General features: G+C 61.2%; 2 protein-coding genes across 2 annotated transcripts; both read left to right on the forward strand.

Moving 5' to 3' along the window:
* The first annotated feature begins 863 nt into the window (after nt 1–863).
* On the forward strand, nt 864–8991 carry TMEM222 (transmembrane protein 222). Its single transcript, XM_051807242.1, has 6 exons — nt 864–1036; nt 3514–3598; nt 4341–4372; nt 5104–5200; nt 5438–5568; nt 6509–8991. The coding sequence occupies exons 1-6, from the start codon at nt 894–896 to the stop codon at nt 6594–6596; spliced, it is 576 nt and encodes a 191-aa protein (XP_051663202.1). The 5' UTR covers nt 864–893; the 3' UTR covers nt 6597–8991.
* Nucleotides 8992–12801: 3810 nt separating this feature from the next.
* SYTL1 (synaptotagmin like 1) lies at nt 12802–19589 on the forward strand. The gene is made up of 16 exons (XM_051807167.1): nt 12802–12938; nt 13544–13708; nt 14713–15013; nt 15516–15661; nt 15733–15841; nt 16337–16376; nt 16666–16759; nt 16949–17037; nt 17528–17647; nt 17740–17906; nt 17991–18093; nt 18196–18357; nt 18429–18507; nt 18581–18680; nt 18758–18963; nt 19091–19589. Exons 3-16 carry the CDS (start codon nt 14763–14765, stop codon nt 19228–19230), a joined length of 1806 nt encoding a protein of 601 aa, XP_051663127.1. The 5' UTR covers nt 12802–12938; nt 13544–13708; nt 14713–14762; the 3' UTR covers nt 19231–19589.
* Nucleotides 19590–19591: the final 2 nt, after the last annotated feature.

Here is a 19591-nt window from a genome sequence, read left to right on the forward strand (position 1 = left end):
GTCCCAGGGCAGGGACACAAACCTCGCTCCCTTCTGGCGGGGGACTGGGGGTGCTGGCCCAGAAAGGGGGTCCCAGCCTGGATTTGGGGTCCAGACTGGGGTTGGGGTCCAGGACTGGGACAGGGGTCCAGACCAGGGCTGGGGGTGCTGGGCTACAAGAGGGGGTGTCCAGGACCAGGATGGAGGTCCACTACCGGGGCTGGGGGTGTTGGTCCCGTAGCGGGGGTCCAAACCCGGGTTTAGGGTCCGGTCCTGGGGCTGGGGTCCAGGACCGGAGTGGGGGTTCCAGCCCGACGTCAGTGTCGCTGACGTTTGGGGTCTGGGGTCTCTCCCATTCCCATGTCCTGTTATCCTGTTATCCCGTGTCCCGTATCCCGTTCCCTTTATGCTGCGTCCCGTTCCCGTGTCCCTTGTTATCCCGCTATCCCAACTCCCGTTCCCGTGTCCCCCGTTATCCTGCTATCCCGTGTCCCGTGTCCCTCGTTATCCCGTTATCCTGTGTCCTGTTCCCATGTCCCCCGTTATCCCGTTATCCCGTGTCCCCCGTTATCCCGCTATCCCGTGCCCCCCGTTATCCCGCTATCCCGTGTCCCCCGCTATCCCGTCGTTATCCCGTTGTTATCCCGTTGTTATCCCGCTGTTATCCCGCTGTCCCGTTATTATCCCGTTGTTATCCCGTTGTTATCCCGCTATCCCGTGTCCCCCGTTATCCCGCTATCCCGTGTCCCCTGTTATCCCGTTATCCCGCTATCCCGTGTCCCCCGCTATCCCGTCGTTATCCCGTTGTTATCCCGTTGTTTCCCGTTGTTATCCCGCTGTTATCCCGCTGTTATCCCGCTGTTGTTGTCCCGGCGGTTTCCCGGCAGCGCGCGCGGCCCGCGGGAAGTGACGCGATGCGGGCGCGCGCCCCGGGCATGGCGGCGGCGGAGCCCGGCATGAAGCAGTTCGGTGGCGGCGGCGGCGGCGGGGCCGCCCCGGATGCCGAGCGCGGCCGCTTCCCCCACTGCGTGGTGTGGACCCCGATCCCCGTCCTGACGTGAGCGCCGGGGCCCGGGGCGGGGGGGGCGCCGCGGTCCCCTCGCCCATCCCGCGCCCCTCGGGGGTCCCCCCGCCTCGCTCCTCCCTGAGCCCCCCGAGCCCTTCTCGGACCCCCCCTTCGCCCCTCCCGTGTGTCCATTCGCCCTTCTCGGCCCCCCAGCCCCCATCTCTCCCTGGTTCCCCCTCGCCCCTCCCGGCTCCCCCATCGCCCTTCCCGTCTCCTCCTTCCCCCTTCCCGGTTTCCCCCCCAGCCTTTCCCAGGATCCCCCATTTGTCTCTCCTGGGGCCTCTCGCCCTTCCCGTGTTCCCCACTCCGCTTCTCTCGGGACCCCCTCGCCCTTCTGGACCCCCCCTTACCTCTCCTGGGTCTCCCCCTCTCGGATCCCTCCCATGTCCCTTCCCGGGTCCCCCCTCGCCTCCCCCAGGGCTTTTCCTCGCCCTTTCCTGTCCCTCCTCGCCCCTCCCGGGGTCTTCGGCAGCCTCGGGCCCCTGTCCCTGGGAAGGGCTCCTTGTTTTCCCCCTCCCCGCAGCCAGGGCATGTGTAGGGAAGGCTCTGTGGTGAGCGGGCTTGTCCCTGCAGGAGCGGCATCCAGGGGAACGTGGGAAGGCTTTTTTTGGAGCAAAAGTTTGCCCGCGGGGATCTGAGACCACCCCGTGCCCCCGAGGAGAGTCTCGGGTGCTTTGCTTTTGATGAGTTAGGGCTGGGTTTGCCTTCCCAGGCTCTCCAGCCAAGTGTGAGCAGGCTCCAGGGAGAACTTCTGAGTTTTCCTCTGGTCGTGGGAACGTGAAAAGCTGTGGATGTGGCTGTGGGGGTTGTCTGGGCACACCGAGGCTTGTTTTCCTGCCTTCCTCTTCCCCTCCGGTTCCCATCAGGTGATGTTTACTGAGCCAGAGCTCAAAGTCAGGTAGAAGATGTGGTGTGGTGTGTGCCAGGATCGGGAATGGTCCGGAGCTCTCCTCGCCCAGGAAAAGCTGCACCTTCCCTCTTGCTGTCCCGTTTATCTCTTTCCTTTTTTGATCGCTTAAATTTCTCACCCCAGTCTTTTCCTGGAGGATTTTCCAAAGCTTTTTGACCTCCTTAACCCCTGCTGGGGCTCGCGAAGAGAGTTGCCCTGCTGCCAGAGCCACTGGGCACTCGTGTTTGTGGGAGCATTCCCTGGTGGATTGTGGCATCTGGAGCACGAGTCTGATAAGGAGAAGCTGTGGGGGGCTCATCCTGGAGAAAAGGAGGCTCTGGGGGGGCCCTGCTCCCTCTGCAACTCCCCGATGGGAGGGTGGAGCCAGGTGGAGGTCGGGCTCTGCCCCCAGGGAATAAGGGACAGGATGAGAGGAAACACCCTCAAGTTGTGCCAGGGCAAGTTTAGGTTGGATATGAGGGAAAATTTCTTCATGGAAAGGGTAATCAAGCATTTTGCTGAGAGGAGAGTTACAAAGAGGAAGTGTCTGTACCTGGGAAGGTGACAGTGTTGAATCCAGCCACACTTGGGACTTCCAGAGGCCTTTCCCCACGTCATAGGGTTGTTATCCACAGCTGTTACCCACAGCTATCCAAAAACTATGTGCTATTTATATCCTCAGCCCCTCTTGTTGGCTTGTGTGGCTTGACTTTCCTCCAAAGGCCTCGGTCCCACTTTATTTTGGGATCTCTGGTGGGTTTTTTAGGGTCTCTGGTGAAGCCATGGCTTGTGAATCCGTTGCTGTGGTCTCTTCTGGAATATTAGTCCCTGCACTCAGTCCTTTAGGGAGAGAGGAGTGAGAGGGAGATCACCAAACCTGAGGATGCTGGAGAATGTGGGAGAAGGCTGGAATGTGGCCTGGAGTATTTAATTCTAAGTGATAATGATGGAAAGGGGGTTGGGATAAAGGTCTGCTGCTCCCTGGGGCTGTAAATACCCGTCAGGGAGAAGGTCTTCGAAACAATGGGATCGTTTAGAAGAGGGAATGATCTTCCTAAAGCCAGGAACTCTTGTTTTCTATCCAGACAGCTTAAATCCAGGTTGCTGTGGAAAGCTGCAGGGCGGTGGGAAGATGGGCAGGGTGACCTGATTTTCAGCGGAGTGGAAAGTCCGGTTTATCCCGAGGCAGTTTCTCCAGGATCTGATCTTTTTCCTTGGCTCCACAAATGGGTTTGTCTGGGAGACCGGGGCTCGCCCTTCCGTCCGGGGTGTGTGTCTGGAGCTCTCCTCTAGACCTGCTGCCAGCGGAGTTCTGGGCATTCCCTGTGCATTTTCCCTTCTTTTCCTGGTCTTTACCAGCCTTTCCCTGGCTTTGGCTCCCCCCTTTCCTCCTCCCAGCCGTGTCTCCCAGGTTATCCGTGCCTGCCCACCCCGCGTCGTGCCGTTGGCTGCGGCCGCCCCAGCCATTCCCGCTCCAGCCATTCCCTCTCCAGCCATTCCCACTGCAGCAGTTCCCAGCCCTCCCAGGTGTGATCAGGGACAAATATCCCACCTGATGGACCCCTTGTTGCCTTGGTAGGTGGCTCTTCCCGATCATTGGCCACATGGGGATCTGCACATCCACTGGAGTCATCCGGGACTTCGCGGGGCCGTACTTTGTCTCCGTAAGTAGATCCTGGATCCGGGTGCATGAGGAGAATCCCTGCTCCCTCTGCTCCTCTCCTTCCTCCGTGACTTTCGAGCCATCCCTGCCTCTTGCAGCTCCAAAGTTGTGCAAAATAACAGCTTTAAGTGCTTTTAAAGGTCATGGATCGCTGCTCCGTGGGCAGCTCCAGTGGAGCTCGCTTGGGGATGTGATAGGTGCCTGTTTTGCTGAGCAGAAGGGGAAAAAATCTTGTATTCCAGGCTCCAAATTAGGTGTTTTGGACCTAAATTCTCTTCCAGCAATCTAATTCTGAATAACAGAAGTAACATGGCTGTTAACTGTTGTGCTGTATGTGCCAGTCCTGAAAGCTGCTTGTGGTCCAGTGGGCTTTGGAAGCAAAGTGAGTTTTAATTTGGGATGATTAGTACTCTGACTGGGACATTTGCAACTTTGAGTTAACAAAATATTAACAGTTAAAAAAAAAAAAAAAGGAGGGGAACAAGGCACTTATTCCCTGTATTCCCCATGTAGGGAATATTTCTGGAGTAGAAATACGCTCGAGCTCAGATCAGGAATATGAAAACAATCGGAATCTAAACCAGGCACACACAGGATTGGAGTCTGGGGACTGCTGAGGCAGCCTGGCAGTTTTATCACTCAGCCATCCCGGGCTGTGAGACCTTCCAGCACGATCCATGCCATGAATTTTGCAGGGGGTTATATCCTCCTGAGACAGTTTTCCTCTTTTTTTCTTTTTGTAGGAAGACAACATGGCATTTGGGAAACCAGTGAAGTAAGTGCTGTTTGTTTTTATTAAACTGACCAACTGACCTGCTGGTGTCCTTTAATTCATGGGGACAGAGGAGCTGTGATATTGCTTCTCCTGGTGTTCAGCTGCCCTAATTCACATTGATGGCCACTGTGGCTCTGCTTTTCAGGAAACCACGTTAAATTAAATCTTCTTAGAAGCGTGACAGCAACGTCATGGCATTAATAACCAGAGCTGTGTGGAGCCTTTGTTTAAAAAAAGAAAAAGAAAAAGGCTAAAGCGTTTTAAGATGATGTTAACAAGTGCTCTGAGTAAACAGTGCCTGGCTGTACTAATGAACTGTCCTCACTGACGTCCTGTTAATGGTTCTGGAGGGAGGAGAAGAGGTGCCTGGGGTTTGTGGATCTGTCAGGTCAGGTTTGTGTCCTGAATGGCCAGGAGGTTCTGTGCCATGGGACGTGAAAGCAGTTCAGGGTGTTCTGTGCCCCTGAGGTCTGTGATTTCTCTCTCTGGGGTGCTGTGGGTGCTGAGCAGCCATTTCTGCTGCCCTCTGCTTATTTGAAGAGCTGGGCTCTGTGGATTCCAGAGGCAGTGGATTTCTCCAAGTCCTTCAAGCCTGTGCAGGGCCAGGAGTTGGAGCCGACGATCCTCAGGGGTCCCTTCCAACTCCGGAGGTTCTGTGATCTCGGAAGGGCAAGAAGTGGTGAAGGTGCAGCAGCAGAGTGATGCAGTGGGATCTGTTCTCATCCTCCCAGGTACTGGAAGCTGGATCCCAACAAAGTCTACACCACTGGTCCCAACGCCTGGGACACGGCCGTGCACGACGCCTCGGAGGAGTACAAGCACCGCATGGTACGGCTCCAGTCTGGGGGGGGAAAATCCCTGGAGGTTGGAGAGATACTGGGGATACCCCGTCCCTGGAGGTGTTCCAGGCCAGGCAGGAGGTGGAACTGGATAATCTTTAAGGTCCTTTCCAACCCAAACCATTCTGGGATTCTGTGATTTTGTATCTCCCCAGCGGTTTGGAGGGTGCACCAGGCCTGGGTCGGGAACAGGATGTCTAATCCCTTTTTTTTTTTTCCATTCCAGCACAACCTTTGCTGTGATAACTGCCATTCCCACGTGGCCCTGGCCTTAAACTTGATGAGGTATGATAACAGCACCTCCTGGAACATGGTGAAACTCTGCTTCTTCACACTCCTGTATGGGAAATACGTCAGGTGAGCCGAGGGACAGTCTGGACTCAGCTCTTTCATTCTCCTGAGCCCTCTAAAGCATCCATTTGTCCTGTGGAAAAGGGAGAAACATCTCCCCCCCTCCCAACCCGTGGGTGTGTTGCTGGTGGGTGGCACCATCACTGCCTGTTCTTAGATTCAGGAGTGTTTGCTGGTTTGCACTAGATGCTGCTCCCAAAATACTCTTTTTGGCTGCTAATTTGGAGCGCCTGGAATTTGGGAAATGCTAGCTAAAGCAAATCTCACTCTGTGTTGTCTTCTGGCTGGGTTAGGTCAGAACATAAGGTCACAGGATGGCTTGTCTCCAAGGATTACTGGTTTCTCTTCCCTCTCTTGAATCTTGTTTACATAAAAACTAGTTGGATTTCCAGCAGCTGTGGAGCTTCCAACTGGGGTGGAGAGGGAAAGCCCGAGCTTTCCTTAAGGAAAGGGCACTGAATCTCCATTCCAGCTCATTGTGCCTGAAAAAGAGGTTCTGCAGGGACTACCCTGCATAAAGCTCCACTCGTGTGGGTTCTTCCCTGTTCTGTAAAAGCTTCTTTACCAGCTTTTGGACCAGTGTAGCTCCTGCTCTCTTGGTTAAATCCACCAGCACTCAGAACAGCGATGTCTGTGGTAATGAGGTTTCATTTTTTGTGGTCTGTCACCATTCCTGTCTGTGCAGGTATTAAATATGTCAGTCTCTGACTTAATTTAAGCTGGGAGGAGATTCCAGCCCTGTTTTTGTGATATTTTTGTTGTGGACCTGACTTAGTCCCAGTTTTTACACTGTATCTCCAGCATGATGGGACGTGTGGCAGTGCCAGCAGTGGATGACAGAGTCAGGAAGGTGTCTGTCTCCCTCTGATTGCTCCAGTTATCCCCCCATCCTTTTGTCTCTGCTGGTTTCCCACGTCTGAACCTTCCCCCTGTCTCCCTCTTGCAGCATAGGGGGGTTTGTGAAGACCTGGCTGCCCTTTATCCTGTTCCTGGGGGTGATTGTGACCGTTGTTCTCACCCTGCACCTGCGGTGATGGCAGCTCTGAACCCCCCAATCCCTGAGCACACGAAGGAAGAAACTGTGACTGATCCAGCGGGATGGAGGTTTGGGACTCTGGGAGCCGTTTTCCAGGGAAGGTGGTGACCCCACTCCATTGTAACAGCTCATCTTTGTTTCCTGGAACTGCCTTCTTTTCCTCCTGTTTTTGTTCTGTCGATGGTGTCTCCCAGTGTCAGGGGTCTGGAAGCTCCTGCTCTCCCCCTGCCTGCAGCTGGGGAGGTGGGAATGGGATCAAGAAAGGGAAGGGTTGGGCACCTTTGCTTTCAGTGCCAAGAAAAGCCACGAGGCAAACCTTGCCTCCTCCAGGAGCACAAGCACATCCACCTTTTAAGGTTCTCTCTGATCACCTGCTTTCATCCTCTTGGCAGATTCCACCAGGTGCTCCCTCGGATTCCCTGAGTCTCCAGTTAGGAGTTGTTTTCCCTGTTGCACGTCCCTCCAGTAGCACACATTCCAAGTGGAGGTGTGGGGTTCTTCCCGGGGGGATGGGGTGCCCCAGCACTCACTGTCTCCCTCCCTGGCAGTGGCAGGAAGGTGTTGAGGTGGGACACTCCTGAGGGACGCTCCGTGGCAGGGCCAGCTCCCCTGGTCCCGCTGGTGAGCCTGGAAAGGCAGGAAAGTCGATGGGCTGGCTTGGGAATGGCTCATGGCAGTCTGCACCCCTTCAGGAGCCTGGTGCAGCGCTGGGAATCAGCTGCTCGGGCCCTTTCAGCTTGTGCCAGAGAAAATAGCGCTTCCCTGCTTCTCCCTGTGCTCTGAATAGCTAAATCTGTCCTTGCACTCCTCACAAGCCTCTCGTTTTCCTTTGATCCCTGTCCTTTGTGTCTCCCAGGCGGCGGCAGGGACGTGTTTCTGGGGCAGAGGGCTGAGCGTGGGGTCTGGAGGCCTCTGTGAGAGCAGCACCTGAGCTTAAGAGGGGCCACCAGAGATGAGAAGAGGAGGTGAAGGGACTGGGAGATGCCCATCCTCTGGCTGGGCTTTGCAGCAGCAAACTGGGACACTGGCTTTTCTCCCTGGGCGGTGGTTCAGGGCTGGTTCAGCACCTTTGGTGTGCTTTGGAGGGCACACCTGGGGTACAGCTTTGCAGGGCTGGGTTTGGTGTGAGGCAGGCAGTGGTGGGGGCTGATGGCCCTGTTGAGCCCTGGGAGGGGCAGGATGGGCTGTAGGGGGTGAGGTGGCTCCTGAGTGCCAGGCAGGAAGGCAGTTTGGGTGTGACCCAGCACCCCTTCCACGTCAGGGTCTGTGTCTGCCAAGGCTCTGCCCTGCAGGTGCTGGTTTTGGAGGGCCCTGAGCCAGGTGGGTTCTTAAAAAACAAGCCTGGCTGAAGGCTTATGTGCAGTTGAGCAGATCCCTGCTGACTGCAGAGGGAGGAGAAGAGCTTTTTCCGGTCGGAAAACCAGCTCGTTACCTTGCTGCCTGATGGATTTCAAGCTCAAGGAGTGCCTGTGGCCAGCAGGGAAGCTTTCCTGGACTCCCTGCAGTCTCTGACTGGGGAGCCCAGTCACTGCCACCCCCCTGGCTCTCAGACCCCTCCCCATGTGCCTCCCTGCCCTCTCCCACCTCCCTGATTCCTCCAGCCCTATGGGAGGGTTGGAGCCTCCTCTTGGGCTCATTTTTGTGTTTCCTTTTCCTCAGTCACCTAAATTGCCCCTCTCCCTTCTCCTTCATGGTCTCTCTCTTGCCCTGTGCTGGCTTTCCTGGGGTGGGTGCCGACCTTGGCACCCTTCCCCATCTCTCTGGAGCTCCAACATGCCGGTGTCTGCTCTGTGCAGTCCTTCCCCTCCTGTGTGGGGAGCGTGGGATGGAGGGTGCTGGGCCTGGGGCTGCTCAGAAAGCCAAGATCCCGATCAGAGAGAACCTTAGGATGAAAGGATGGTGTGTTCCGGAGCTCCCCTGCCTTTCCACCCGGTAGCCACAGGCCAGCGTGCCCCGGGGGGGGGGTTGGGAGAGAGGAATCCTTTCCCTCTGTGTTTATTTAAAGTGTGATTCCTTGGAGTGACCGGCCCTGGGGCTGGAGCTGACCCGTCCTACGCAGCAGCAATAACCTCGAGCCCCCTGGGCCCGGCCCGCCCGTGTTTTACCCATGAGCTCCACAAGAATTGCCAAAGCTGAGACTTGGGGGTGTCCGGCAGCCCCGCTCCTGGGACTCCCCAAACCCCACTGTGAGACCCCCTCTCGTTTGCTCCCGATGCTTTTTAACCCCAGGGGGGTTTGGAACGGCGAGGGCGAGCCCCCCCCTGTCCCTCACGTCCTTTGTTCCCTTCATCTCTGCGGGGCGCTGGATTTCTTTGTAAATATTTAAACTCTGCTTCTGTGGTTTCGTAATCCCGATGGCAGGGAAATAAACTGATTTCTGTGGATGTCTCCAAGTGCTGCATCTCTTCTTGTCCAGGCTCTTCCCTCCTCCCAGCCCGCAGCGGGGTTGGGATCCCCCCTGCCCCGCTGACCCCTGGCCTCTCTCCTGCCCACAGGAGCTGGATCCTGGAGCTCATAATCCTTTTACTTTATGAACTTGCCCATTTCCCTCCTCCAGGGAAAACTCACAGCCCTGCTGTTGGGAAGGAGGTTTGGGAGGCAGAAGGATCCCCATCCCTGCAGTGCAGGAAAGGTTTGTGGGGTTTGGTGCCAGGTCTCATGCCTGGGCAGGGGAAACCAAGTGTTCTGGGATGTAAGATTCATTTTCCAAGGTTTTCCTTCAGCTGTGGACAGTTTGCCTTTTGTCTCTCCCATCTTATTTTCCTGGAGATGCTGCATTCCCAGCTCCTTTCCAGTCTGGAGCCCTCCATGCTCCCAGGGGGAGGGGATGCCTGTGCTGGCCCCGGGGCTGCCAGAAGCAGAGTGGAATGGGAAGACCTGGACTCGTTTTCCCCCTCCCAGCAGGATCTGCTGCCTGAGCTGGGAGCAGGGGAAGCTGTGCCTGCTGACTGCCACCGATTTTGTGTTCCATCTGATATCCAGAGGCTGGAGCTGTGTGTGTGGGGAGCAGATCAGCCTTAAAATTGGGTTGTGTCCGAGGCTGAGGGGTTTCACAGTGCATCCATCTTATGGAACACCACCTGGATCCTCCGGCTCAGCCCCTCCAGCCAAACCTCAGCTCCTGCGGGGTGGCAGCTCCGAGGGGTTTATCCCACACACATCTGTCGCTGGAGGATGAGGTGAGGATGCCAAATCCCCCCAGGGCCACAGGGGTCCCTCCTCGCCTCTCCAGCCTGGCAGGATTTTCCTAACCCACTCCTGCTGCCTGGGAGCTGCAGGGAATCTGGCGTGGGATGTGTGGGAGCTGAGCCGCGTGGTTCAGGTCATGGGATGTGGGGGTTATATGGAAGCAGCTGGGTTGTTGTTCCCAGGTAGTGCCACTCAGATGCCTGGGATGCTCCCAGCTCTCTGCCCAGGCTGGTGTGCAAGCCCTGCTTCCCTCATTTTCCTCTCCGAGCCCCCAGTGGCCAGCCCAGCCCCGGGGAGCGAGGAATGCTGTGAAGCAGAATGTCAGGATCCATCCCAGCTGCCACGTGGCCTCAGCCATCATCCCCGAGTGACCCCTCTGCCTCTGCCCCTCTGCCCTCTGCAGTGGCTGAGCATGACCAATCCCCCCGGCACCACGGTGGGGAGCAGGGCTGAGGGTCCCCGACCTCCCTCCCCGCAGGGATCCAGGAATGCCACAGCCCCGGAGCCGCCTTTGATGTGGGATCACTTTGCCTCAGCTGCCGGAGGGGAGGGGGCCCGGGGGTCACCCGTTTTGGGGGGGGATGGGGCATCAAAGGGCTCCCCGAGGAGCAATCTCACGTTGCACTTTGGCAGCTGCACACGGGGAGCTCTGGAAGCCACCGGGGGCTGTGGATCCCTCCTCATCTTCACCCTGTCGTCCCTGATGGTTCCCAGGCAGGGGAGGGGAAAGGGAGTGCAAGACCCAGCACTGGGGGGTCTTCATGCTGGTGGCTTCCCAGAGGCAGTGTCATTCCCAGCTGGAGCCACAGCTGGAAATGCCTCGAGGTCCCTGCTGTGTTGGGAGGGGGGTTGAAATTAAAAATTTGGAGGGGGTGAAAGCGAGGGGCCCCTCCAGCCTGGGGGAGTTGGGATCTGTCACCATGGGAGCTGGGGTCTGTCCTTGTTGAGCTGGGATTGTCCCAGTGGGAGGTGTGGGTCCATCCCTGTGGGAGCTGGTGTCCACCCCTGCGTGTCCAGGGAGGGCTTGAGTGGCACATCAAAGGCTCTGCGAGGGCAAAGGGCACAGGAGCCGAGATCCCATCGGGGGAATGGGGCCAGGTGACCCCATTGTTCGGGGGGACATGTGGCAGTGTCAAAGCCCAGGTGCTGCCCCACTCCTCCCACCAAACCCTCTGGGGGGTCTCTGCCGATGCTCCAGCACATGCTCCTGCCTCAGCTTCCTCCCAGGAAGAACCAGACTCTCCTGCAGCTCCCAGACCTGAGGAACGAGTCCTGGAGGGGGAACAGGGCTGGGAGCAGGACGGGACTTGCTCCTTGTCAATGCTGGCTCGGGGCTGCCCACACAGGGCAGAAATGAGGCAGAACCTGTTCTGCTCATCCACTGGGACACTGCCAGCACCCAGCACCTGGCACTCATCGCCCAGGAGCAGGGTTTGCTCTTCAGAGGCTGCTCCAGGAGGTGGCTGGAAGGAAAACCACCCCCGAGGGCTGGCCCAGCCTCTGGGTCACCGTGTGCTGGTGGCCGGGGTGTTCCTGGGTGTCACTGGGGTGTTTTGGGCTGACACAGCCCCTGGTCCTGCCACCCGAGGCACCAGCTGTGACTGAGACCCAGCAAACTCACTACACCTCTGGGTCACCAGGGGTGGGGTGGGGACATGCTCTGCAGGATGGGACCCACGCCTCGGGCCATGGGGTTTGGCCCTGGCTGTGCTCAGGGCTGTTCCCAGCTGCTGGATGTGTCCCAGAGAGTGGCACCCATGACTGAGGTGCCATCCATCCATCCATCCATCCACCCCTCCTCAGAGATCCAGGAACAGGGACCACATCCTGCCACGTCCTTCTCTATCCCATAAACATTCCTTGCTCTGGATATCGCAGGGGCAAAGGGTCCAGGATGCCCAGAAAGGGCTCAGTGCCCACCATGGGTGACCCAGATCTGAGCCCCCAGCCCATGTTAGGGCTGTCCCCACACCACTGTCCCCCTGCAGAGACCTGGCCACGCTCACTGCATTCCCAGGACAGGGGCCTCGTCCCTCTGGGACCCCTCCCCACCAGAGCTGAGCTACAAGTGCCCTGCAAGGGGAGGAAGACGAGGGTGGCCCACAGACAGATACAGTGTCACTGCTGAAGTCTCATTTCCTGAGAAACCAGGCTAAAAATAATCCCCTTTTCTTGCGGTTCTGTGCTTAGTTTGTGCTGCCATCTCACCACAAAGCTGGGGGGAGCCTGAAACCCCCCCAGTTGGCCTCTCTCCCCCTGGGATTGAGGGAAGCTGAGGCACAGGTCCTGCTCTGCCAGGCAGGGATGTTCCTGCCCCGGGTTTTTCCCTGCCTGGCACTGCCGGCCTCATCCTGCGTGGGGCTGAGCACCCAGGGTGGTCCTGAGTGGGCAGGACCCCCGGCCATTCAGGGCAGGATGGGATTGTTCCTGGCAGGATGGAAGCTGTGGGTCTGGGGGCACCCACAGGATGGGGAATGTGGGGCTGGGGGGAGCCATGGGGTGAGGGAGGGGCTGGTTTGGGGCTGTCCCATGGGAAAGGGGCCATGGGCTGGGAATGCCTTGAGGGGTGGGAGCCATGGAGCTGGGGACACCCTGTGGGATGGGGAACCAGCAAAGCTCCAGGGACCCCACGTTGCCCCACACTGGGCTTTTGGGGTGGGGGGCTTCAGGGTGCTGCAGGGAGGGCAGATGTCCTGCTCCCCCCATGCCCAGCACAGACCAGTCCCCCCAGTGCAGCCCAGGTGCCCTCCCAGGCACCCCATGCCCGCATCCTGCCCCCCCAAACCCCTGCGTGACACCGGGGCAGGGGGGGTCTCCCACCCCATCCCCTTTCCCACACCCCTGACTTCGAGTCTCCACTAGACTTGGGGTCCCCCCGCCGCGGGGCTTCATCCCCGCCGCGCCACCCCTTCCCAGGCGCCTGACGCCTCCCAGTTCAGCCCAGTTCAGCCCAGTTCAGTCCCGTCCGGCAGGTGCTGCTGGCTCCAGTCCCTGATTTCGTGCCGCCGGGCGAGGAGGCGCTCGCAGGGCTGCGGTTGAGTCACCTCGCACCCAGCCGGGGGTGGGACCGGGGGGCACCCGCGCACCCACGAGGGTCCCCGCGGGGTTACCGGGGTCGCGACGAGACACCGAGACCCCACCACCCGGGCAGGTAAGGGCGGCCGAGGGGCTGGACCCGCCGCGGGGGCTGCACAGACACCCCGGGGTGGGTGTGAGTGTGTTTGTGTGTGTGGGTCTGGCTCCTCCCGCCCCACCCCGTGGGCTGCAGCCCCCCCTCCCCTCCCTGCTCCGCTCCCCACTGAGGACAGTGGGCTGGGGGCTCGGGGTCACGCCTTTGTGGGGTGACTTTTCCTTGTCCCCACGCTGTGGTAGAGGCCTGGGGCTGGCTGGGGGGCTCCTTGGTGCCGGGAGGAGTGGAGGGGGGGTCGTGGGTGGCGACAACCCCCGGCTGGGATCTGCCGGTCCCTGGGGGGCTGTGGGGGGTCACCCAAGAGGGGCTGAGCCTTGGGTGCATTTTGGGGGTGAGGGGGCGTTTCATGCCGTCTGTTGACCCCCCTCCACTGCCACGGGCTGCCTGCCAAGAAAAAAGGGGGGCCTGCACACCCCCCTGCAGATTGTGGCTTACTGGGGAGGTTTAACTGGTTTGACTGGTCTCCCGTGCAGGGTGGGGGGCCGGGTGCTCAGCACCCCTTTGCGCACCGGCGGGCGCGGGACGGGGAGTGCCTGTTTACGGCTCGGTTTTTGGGGTCCCCACAGGGAGCTGGGGACCCACAGCAGCGCCTGGGCCAGACCTGGGTGCGTTTCGAGGTGGCAGCGCTGTTCCGGGGCGGGGGGACCCCCCCGTGTGCCGGCAGTAAACAGGATACGAGCGGCTGCGGTGGGGAGGCAGCGGCAGCATCGCCTCAGCCCCGGTGAGAGCCGGTACGTGGCCCCTGAACGCCCCCCACCCCAGCCCTGATGAGAGCCGGGATGTGCCCCCCGAAGACCTCCCAGCCCCGCTGCTGGGGGCAGGGTGCTGGTGGGTGGCACAGGTTCCCCCTGGAAAGGGAGGCCAGGTGGTGTTGGGGGTCCCTGGTGTCGGGCTGGGGGGGTCTGTGGTGGGGATGGCACCCAGTGCTCAGGTGCTGGACTGAGGTCTCCAACACTGGGAGGTGTCTGAGGCCCCCCGGGGCTGGGACAGGGTCACCCGTGGGGCGGGGACAGGGTGACCCACAGGACTGGGGTAAAGGCAGCCGTGGGGCTGGGACAGGACCTTCTGTGGGGCTGAGGACAGGCTGGGAGAGGGCAGGGACAGAGTCACCGGTGGGGCTGGAGGCAGGGCCGCTGGTGGGGGGGGGGTACCCCCGGCCGTGGGGGTGCTCAGGTCCCCGTGGGGTGGCCGGGGGCGGGCTGGGGGGGCTCTGGGTTGGTCCTGCCCCACCGCTGCTGCAATTTCCTGCCCGTGGTGACACCAGGCAGTGCTTCCCCAGCGCCGGGGACAGGAAGGGTAGTGGTGAGGCAACGCCGGCTGTGGAGCAAGACCCCCCTCGGGAGGTGTGATGAGCTGAGTACGGTCTCAGCCCGGTTCAGTCTCAGCCCGGTGCAGTCTCAGCCCGTTGTAGGGGCAGCCAAGCCCCCTTTTGCCATCTGTCCGTGTGCCTTGGCACCCGGTGAATCCCATGGGAAAGCGGGCAGGGGCAGAACCGGCCCTGAGCAAACACCCTGGGCAAACACAGGCCGCGGGCAGGATCCCGGCAGCGGGCGGAGCTGACCCTGGCACGGAGCCGGCGGCGGCGGGAGCGGCACCGTGTCCCTCAGCCTGGCCTGGGCACTGCCCATCCTCTTCCCTCGGCCCCCTCGGCATCATCCCACCCCTTTGTCCTCGCTGGGGGTCTTTGGGGTGGGTGCGTGGGTGCGCGCTGAGCTTCCCCCCCTTCTCCTCGCAGCGGGATGATCGCGGGGGATCATCCCCCGCGGCCCCGAGGTCCCTCTCCAGATGTTGGCATCACTGGTGCATGCCCGGCACGCTGAGCCCCCCCGGCACGCTGAGCCCCCCGATCCTCAGCGCCCACCTAAGCCAGGGCCCCGGGGTGTCCCCGGGGTGTCCCCCCGCCCCGCCATGGCGCTGGAGGTGGGGGTCGAGACACTGCTGGACCTGAGCTTCCTGACGGAGGAGGAGAGATGTGCCATCGCAGAGGTGCTGCGCCGCGACTGGCAGCTCCGCCGGCGCGAGGAGGGGCGCATCAGGTGGGCTGGGGGTCCCCTGCTCGGCGTCACCCTTGGGGACAGCGTGGGCCGCCCCCAGGAGTAGCCAGTGTGGGGTCTATCAGCTTTAGGGACAGCTGCTCCTCCCAGCTCCAGACCCATCAACCTTGGGGACAGCACAAATCCCCCAAAAGCAGCCACCTTGGGGTCTGTCACACTTGGGGACAGCAGGAACCCCCCCAGAGCAGCCACTTTGGGGTCCATCAAAGGTGGGGACAGCACAGCCCCCCCAAAAGCAGGCACTCTGGGGTCTGCCACCCTTGGGGACAGAGCAGTCCCCTTTTCCCCGGTGATGGGGTCACCCACGGAACCCAGCCAGGGTTAAGCCCCCACGGTGGGTCACACCAGCCCTGGGGGTCCCAAACCCCCCGGGAGACAGTGGCCAGTGGCTCCCTTGGTTGGGATGGGCCCTGGGGACGGTGGTGTTGGGGGGCTGATGGCAGTGCCAGGGCAGGGGTCCCAACGCCAACCCTCCCACCACCAGCAAGCTCCGCAAGTCGGTGTCGGACCCGGTGCGGCTGCGGGTGCTCACCGGGGACTGGTTCTGCGACGCCCGCGCCCAGCGCCACCGGCACCCCCTGGGCTCCGACCTCGTCCGGGCCTCCATCCGCCGCAGGAGGCGGCCCCGGGGTAGGTGAGGGACGGGACGTGTGGGGACAGAGGTGCCAGGGCTCTACCGCTGAGCTCCCCGGTGTCCCCAGGAGCGGGGGACCTGGAGCGCGGGCCCAGCCTGGGCGAGCTGGGGGCCATCGGAGAGCCACTGGCGGAGGAGAAGGAGGATGAGGATGGCACGACAGACACGGATGAGAGGTGAGGGGGGAAAGGGGGGCTGTCACCCCACGGTGACACCGGGGCTGGTGACATCTCATTGGTACCCACCAGGGGTGGTACAGGGGGGGCTGGAGGTGGGGATTGAGGAGCAGAGCCTGTGATGAAGGGGATGGTGCAGCTGCAGCTGGTGTATGTCTGTCCACCATCCCAGTGTCCATCTGTCCACTATCCCAGTGTCTCCCACCATCCCAGTGTCCATCTGTCCACTATCCCAGTGTCTCCCACCATCCCAGTGTCCATCTGCCCACCATCCAGTATTTGTCTGTCCCTCATCCCAGTGTCTCCCACCATCCCAGTGTCCACCTGTCCACAATTCAGTATTTGTCTGTCCACCATCCCAGTGTTTCCCGTCTTCCTGGTGTCTACCCACCATCCCAGTGTCCATCTGTCCACCATCCAGTATTTGTCTATCCACCATCACAGTGTCTGTCTGTCCACCACCCAGACCAAACTAACGGTGGTCTCTTCCCACAGCAGCCCCAGGGAGGAGGAGCTGGTGGCCACCAAGCCCCAGGTGGGTCCCTGGGTGGGGGGTTGAGCAGTACCTGACCCTGGTGATGGGCTCGATGGGTGGGTGGAGGGTCACCCCTCTGCAGCCTGGAGCACCTGCAGTGGCACCCCAGGAGTGTGGTGCTGTTGGGGCCAGCCTTGTGTGTGATCCCAAACCCTGTGGAGTGATGGGAGGTGTCCCATGGGATGCCCCCCACGCTGTCCCCAGGGACACAGAGGGGCTGGGCTGAGGGGAGCAGGCAGGGGAGAAGGAGGTCCCTGTTTACACCCTTTCCCTTGGTGCCACCTCACAGCCCAGCCCCCCAGCCCTGGAGGAGGCCCCCGTGTCACAGCCCCCACAGAAGGGTGACATCCCAGCGAGGGAGCAGGACATCCCAGCCCAGACAGGTAACTGGGATGGGGGGTTGGTGCTGGGGAGATCTGGGGGGTTTGAGCCCCCCCAGCACTGCTTCCCAGCCTCCTACCTCCCCCCTGGCTCCCCATTGTGGCCCCTCATCTTGCTCCTTTTGCCAAAAAAGGGGATCCCCACCCTTCTACCCACCCCTGCTGGGTCGGTGCCACCCCACACCCTTGCAGGTGACACGGGAGGTGGGAACCCTTTTGGCTCATCCAGCACGGAGGAGGATGAGGAGGAGCCCGACTCTGCACCCAGCAGTGCTGGGCAGGTGGGATGGGGGGCTGGATGGGATGGGAGGGCTGGAGGGGGCTGGATGGCATTTGGGGGAGAATAGGACTATATAGGGCTATATAGGGCTGTATGGGGTTGGAGGAGCTGTGTGGAGTTGGGAGGGGGCTGGATTGGGCTATAAAGGCCTGTATGGGTGTGGGGGACACATATAGGGCTGTAGGGGGTTGGAGGGGGTTTTATGGGGTTTTGGGGGACTGGAGGGGGCTGCATGGGGTTGGGGGGCACATATAGGGCTGTATGGGATTGGAGGTGTTTTTTGGGGGGTTTGGGGGACTGGAGGGAGCTGTATGGGTTTGGGGGGCATGTATAGGGCTGTATGGGGTCAGAGGGAGTTTTATGGGGTTTTGGGGGACTGGAGGGGGCTATATAGGGTTGCAGAGGAGCCTGTCTGGCCTGAGCAAAGCACAGACCGTGCCCACACACATTGTGGGTCCGGGGGGTGTGCTGACCCCTCCTTGCATTTCCAGAGACCAGAGACCCTCCAGACGGATCAGACACTCCCAGACCAGGTGCCCCCACAGAACGGCCACACCCGCCCAAGCCTGCTGAGCACCAGCTCCTCTGTGTCCAGCCTCAGCTCCTCCACGGTACGGCACCGGGGGCTGGTTGGAGGTGTGTGTGGGGGGGTCACCTCCCCAGCCCCCCCTGACCCCACTGACCCCATCCCCCTGCCCTGCAGCTGAGTGGGAGCCTGATGAGCCTGTACAGCGAGGGGGAGCTGGGCAGTGTGGCCGTGAGGGGCTGTGTCCAGTTCTCCCTCCACTACGACCCGGCCAGGAAGGAGCTGCAGGTCCACGTGGTGCAGTGCCGGGAACTGGCTGAGGCCAAGAGGCAGCGCTCGGACCCGTGAGTGCCACAGCCCCCAGGGGCACTGCCCAGCTGGTGCCCACGCTGGCACCCACTGCACCCACCCCATTTTTTGATTCCCAGGTACATCAAGACGTACCTGCTGCCGGACAAGTCCAACCGCAGCAAGCGCAAGACCGCGGTGAGGAAGAGGAGCTTGGATCCCATCTTCAATGAGACCCTCAAGGTTTCTACCCCTGCCCTGGGGTGGTTTGTGTTGGGGGGGCCCCCTGGTTCAGCTTGGTTGGGTGGGGGTGGATGATCTCACCCTGTGTCCCCTCCCCACCAGTACAAGCTGGAGAAGAGGGACCTGCAGGGCCGGACCCTGAACCTCTCGGTGTGGCACCACGACAGCCTGGGCAGGAACCTCTTCCTGGGGGAGGTGGAGGTCGCACTGGGTGCCTGGGACTGGGCCAACACACGCCCTGAGTGGTTCAACCTCCAGCCACGGGTGAGCCCCCAGCCCCCCCAGCTCCACCTTTCACCCCCAGCCCCCTGTAACCCCCCCCCGATCCTCCACAGATGCCCATCCCCTCGGACGGCCTCGCCAGCCGGGGCAACCTCAGCTTGGCACTGAAGTTCATCCCTGCTGGCTCGGAAGGTGAGAGGTGCCCGTGGGCAGCTGGAGTGGGGGTCTGGCATGGCAGGGTGCCCCTGACCCCTCTGACCCACAGGCAGGGGGAATCCACCCACGGGCGAGCTGCACATCTGGGTGAAGGACGCTCAGAGCCTCATCCCGCTGCAGAGCGGCACCGTGGACGCCTTTGTGCAGTGGTAGGAGTGGGGTGGCACCTTGGGGGGCACCCAGGGGGGCTGGTGGCAGCGTCCCCTCACCCCCTGTGTCCCCCCAGCTACGTGCTGCCGGATGACAGCAAGGCCAGCCGGCAGAAGACGCGGGTGGTGAAGCGGAGCCTGAACCCCCTCTTTAACCATACCATGGTCTACGACGGCTTCCAGGCCAAGGACTTGGCCGAGGCCTGCGCCGAGTTCACCCTCTGGCACCAGGAAGCCTTTTCCAAGCGCCAGCTGGGCGGCATCCGGCTCAGCCTGGGCACCGGTGAGGCCGGGGGGGACCCCAGCACCTCAGGGTGCCCCCTGTGCCGTGGCTCAGGGGGGGACCCCCAGCACCTCAGGGTGCCCCCTGTGCCGTGGCTTGGGGGGTGACCGTGGGGGTCTCTCCGCAGGGAGCAGTTACGGGCTGCCCGTGGGCTGGATGGACTCGACGGCGGAGGAGCAGGGGGTGTGGAAGCGCCTCCTCCAGCAGCCCCGGCAGTGGGTGGAAGCTCTACTGCCCCTGAGGACCAACCTGGCCCCCCGGGCGTAGCCCCCCGGTCCCACAAGGACCACCTGGTGCCAGCGGGACTGTGGGACCTGGGGGGATGGAGACCTGGAGCATCACTGTGCAGGGCTGGGGGTCTGTGCCCTCCCCTTCCAGCAGCAATGAAGTGACATCAGAGGGCACATCTGGTGGCTGTTTATTGCTCTGGGCACCGTACCCCGATTTCTCCCTCCACTCTGGGGCTGGAGCTGCTGCACCTCACTGCTCCCAGCGTGGAGCTGTCCCCTCCATCACTGTCCTGCCAGCCCCTGGGGTGGCAGCCCCGGGGCTCCAGTGGCCTTGTCACAGCCCTGGGTGGGGTGGAGTGGTCACTCCCACACCAGGATGGCCCATTCCTTACTGGGAC

This window comes from Manacus candei, unplaced genomic scaffold (genome assembly GCF_025592945.1).
Source record: "Manacus candei isolate 608988 ecotype Guabito, Panama unplaced genomic scaffold, ASM2559294v1 h1tg000070l, whole genome shotgun sequence".
Classification (NCBI taxonomy): Eukaryota; Metazoa; Chordata; class Aves; order Passeriformes; family Pipridae; genus Manacus; species Manacus candei.